Source organism: Poecilia latipinna, unplaced genomic scaffold (assembly GCF_001443285.1).
Source record: "Poecilia latipinna isolate Pla-1442-1.1 unplaced genomic scaffold, P_latipinna-1.0 Scaffold2399, whole genome shotgun sequence".
NCBI classification, from domain to species: domain Eukaryota; kingdom Metazoa; phylum Chordata; class Actinopteri; order Cyprinodontiformes; family Poeciliidae; genus Poecilia; species Poecilia latipinna.
The window spans coordinates 51317-54703 of NW_015115015.1; the positions used below are offsets into that span (position 1 = coordinate 51317).

Consider the following 3387-nt stretch of genomic DNA (forward strand, 5'->3'; position numbering starts at 1 on the left):
TTTAAAAGCCCAAAAAGCCTGGGTGAATTTTTTTTTTTTTCCAAAAAATGAAAAAAAAAAAAAAAAAAAAAAAAAAAAAGAAGACTGTTGCTCCAGCCTCATTTCTGGCTTGGCAGTCACACATTAGAGAAAAGTATGTCACATTTTTGCAGGATATCAGTTAAAAAAAAAACAAAAAAAAAACATCTGGGACATTTACAAGATTAAGACTATATGTGGCCACTTATAAGAAAATATTGTTTTTCTTCCTACTGCTTTTTCAAGCAAGTCAAAAATGGAATAAATCTGCAAATTCTGGCAGCAAAACAGTTTATTTACATCAGGGGTCTTACACTCTAGTCCTCAAGGGCCTGTGTTCTGCAACCATAAGCTGCGTCTCTGCTTCAATTCGTCTGAGTCAAATAATCATGTCATTAGCAGGACTCTGGAGAACCTCACTTCATACTGAGGAGGCAATTCAGCCTTTTGATTCAGGTGTGTTGGACCAGGGACACATCTAAAAGTTGTAGGACCTGGATGGCCCAAAATGTCCTTTATGGACTGGAGATGAAGACCCTTGGTTCCCCCGAACACACTGGCTTTAGCATGGTGCTTCCTTAAGTTACTTGTTTCACTGACTAGCCAGTTATATCAGTAATCTGATTAAAAATAGACAAAAAAGTATGTTTTCTTGTCCTGTCTTGCTGAAGGTTTTCCAGATGGACACACTGCAGGATCTATATGTGCTATACTGCATATATATGTTGCTCGGATAAAAGAGTTTGCCTTACAGACGATCCCATCTCAGAGAACTGCGGTGTAATTACTGACAGCGATGTAATTAGCTGAACATGGCAAGATAACGCAGGTTTTGTGTGAGAGAAAGAGATTTTACAGAGGTGAGGTCTACATTTAATTGGCATGACGACCCACGAGGATGGTTTTTAAGAGAGGGAAAGTGTGGGTAAGAGAAGAGGGATTGGATGAGGTTAAAGTATTAAAGAGACACATAGGCAGAGAAGAGAGAGGCAGAGAAAAAAAGAGAGAAATAAGCAATGTAAAGCCCTGCGAGGAGAAGAAAGGGAAAGATGGAAACGAAAGAATACCAATAGATGGAAGAGGTTGAGGGGAAAAAGCTGATTGAGGGTGATAAATCTTGCAGAGCTATTAGTTATTTGGTTCAAGGCCACAAGTAGACTACTACAGTATTCACAGTTATTCCAGAAGAGCCAAAGCAGAGGCCTGAAAGAGGCACACTGTAAAGTTTATAAAGCACACCATCAGTAAATGTGTCTTCCCCAGAGAATTTATAATGGCTTTGGCTCAGTTCAGTTCAGTGGGGTTAAATGTATAGCTTGGTACTGAAGCATCCCAGTGGACAGATTTAATGCATGGAATCTCATCTTTTCAGTAACTAACTAAAATATGTTCTGGTTCCAAAAACAAGTAGATCCTACAGATAAACTTACATTTACCATGTATTTGTATAGAGCAGCTATAACAATAACAAAAGAAAACTGCAGGTGCAGCTAAAAATCATGAAAAACCTCAACAGTTTGTCACACATGAAAAAGTGTGACTCAGACAGATTCAGTATAAACAGTGAAAAATTCAAGCCTTCGTTTTCCCTGTAATTTTGATGATCATAGCCTACACATGAAGCAAACCCAATGTCATAAAAAATGACATCATTGTATAAACGTTATGCAAACTGTGGTGTTACAGCCAACTAATTAACTGCTAAAACAAGTCAATGTCAAGTTTTCACAGTTATGGTGCCATGTAATCTCCTGACATTTTCTGAACTCCAAACTCAACTCAGCCACCTATTAATAAGTTTGAGTGGGCAGCAAACTAGCCTGACCTGATCTCTATAGAGAATCTATGAAATATTGTCAGGAGTAAAATGAGAGACGATACAACCAACGATCCAGACGACCCGCAGGTTGCCATCAAAGCAGAGACACCTCAGGAGTGCCACAAGTTGAATAAAAAAGCAAACACTTAAGATATATTGGTCAAATATGGCTTCACCCTGAAAAAAAAAAGCGCATTAAAAGCTCTTATTAATATGACAATAATGATGAATGGATGCATGTAAACATTTTAGACTATACATGGGTATAAACTCTGCAACTCACCACTTATCACCCTTCATGGCTAAAGTTATGATAGTAGATAGTTGAAATGTTTACAGTACAACAGAAAACAGAGGATGTTTTCACTTAAAACACCAACCCTCATACCTCCTATGAGGACGTTTTTGGTACTCCATAAAAGCCCAGTTGTAGCACACCGGCAGCTGAAAGCAGTTGGTCATTGTTATCCTTCTCTTGATCTCTGAGCAGTTTTGCAAGCAACCAAAGTCCACAATGGTTGAAGAAAACATGACGTTCGGAAAGTGGACCTCAGCATACAACTTCACACATTCTTGTTGTGGGAGGTCCAAGTAATTGATTGTAAGCGTCTATGAGGCGAAGAAGGAAAAATATTTAGTTATTTCAGTACTATCGATGTCATTTCAGTATATAAATATTTAAATGTGACAAAAAAGTAAAACAATAAAAATAAAAAAATAAAAATAAAATAAAAAACAGTCTCATACTTAAAATTGTTTTACTTCAAAGCATTATCAACATCAGACTTACTTCATCCACAATACGGTGCATTAAGTCCGTACAGAAAGATGGATCAAAGCAAACCCAGAACTCAGATTGACCCTTGTCCTCTAAAACCAAAACCTGGGAAAAAGAAGAGACCATTTATTTTAATACAAAAAAACAAAGGTATAAAATACAACATCCAGTAAGTTTTATGGCTGACAGGTTTTGTAGAAAACCAACTGAAAAGTATTACGTTTTTCAGTTGTTCCTCACAACTAAAAACCACCAAGCACTACCAACATGAGTTTCATACAATTTTATCTTTACTCCTGGTTATTTTTGATGAATCATAGCACAGTAGAAAAATAAAATTCTCAGTACTTAAGGAAAAGTTACATTGAATCTTTTTGATTTTCCTGAGACTACATGCTACACTGTTGACTGTGGTTCCAAACTGTCAGGATCCGTGTTTTTGTGTGTTTATTTTTGAGTTTTCTGTGTTCAGCCCTGTTTCCTGTGAGTCTCTGTCCTGTCCTCCCCGTTGATTGTCCCCCAGGTGTGTCTTCTTACCTGATTACCCTCCATGTGTATTTAAACTCACCTGTCTCTGTGTTCTTCGTCGGGTCCTTGTCTTTGTTTGTCATACTTGTATCGCTCTCCGGTCGTACTGCTAAGTCCTGGATTGCGTCAAGCTGTATTGCTCTCCGGTCGTACTGCTAAGTCCCGGATTGTGTTTGCTTGCATGTTAGTTCCGTTAATCAGTTGCTACCGGTACTTAGCTGTGTGCTAGTCTCTGCCGTGCTGC

At 38.1% G+C, this 3387-nt stretch overlaps 1 protein-coding gene across 1 annotated transcript in view; it reads right to left on the reverse strand.

Annotated features, from left to right (window-relative positions):
* The window catches only part of LOC106937647 (hydrocephalus-inducing protein-like), an 86399-nt gene that overhangs the window by 51227 nt on the left and 31785 nt on the right, over positions 1-3387 (reverse strand). The window contains 2 exon segments of the mRNA XM_015019269.1: positions 2226-2446; positions 2628-2720. Coding sequence (XP_014874755.1) covers positions 2226-2446; positions 2628-2720 — 314 coding nt within the window.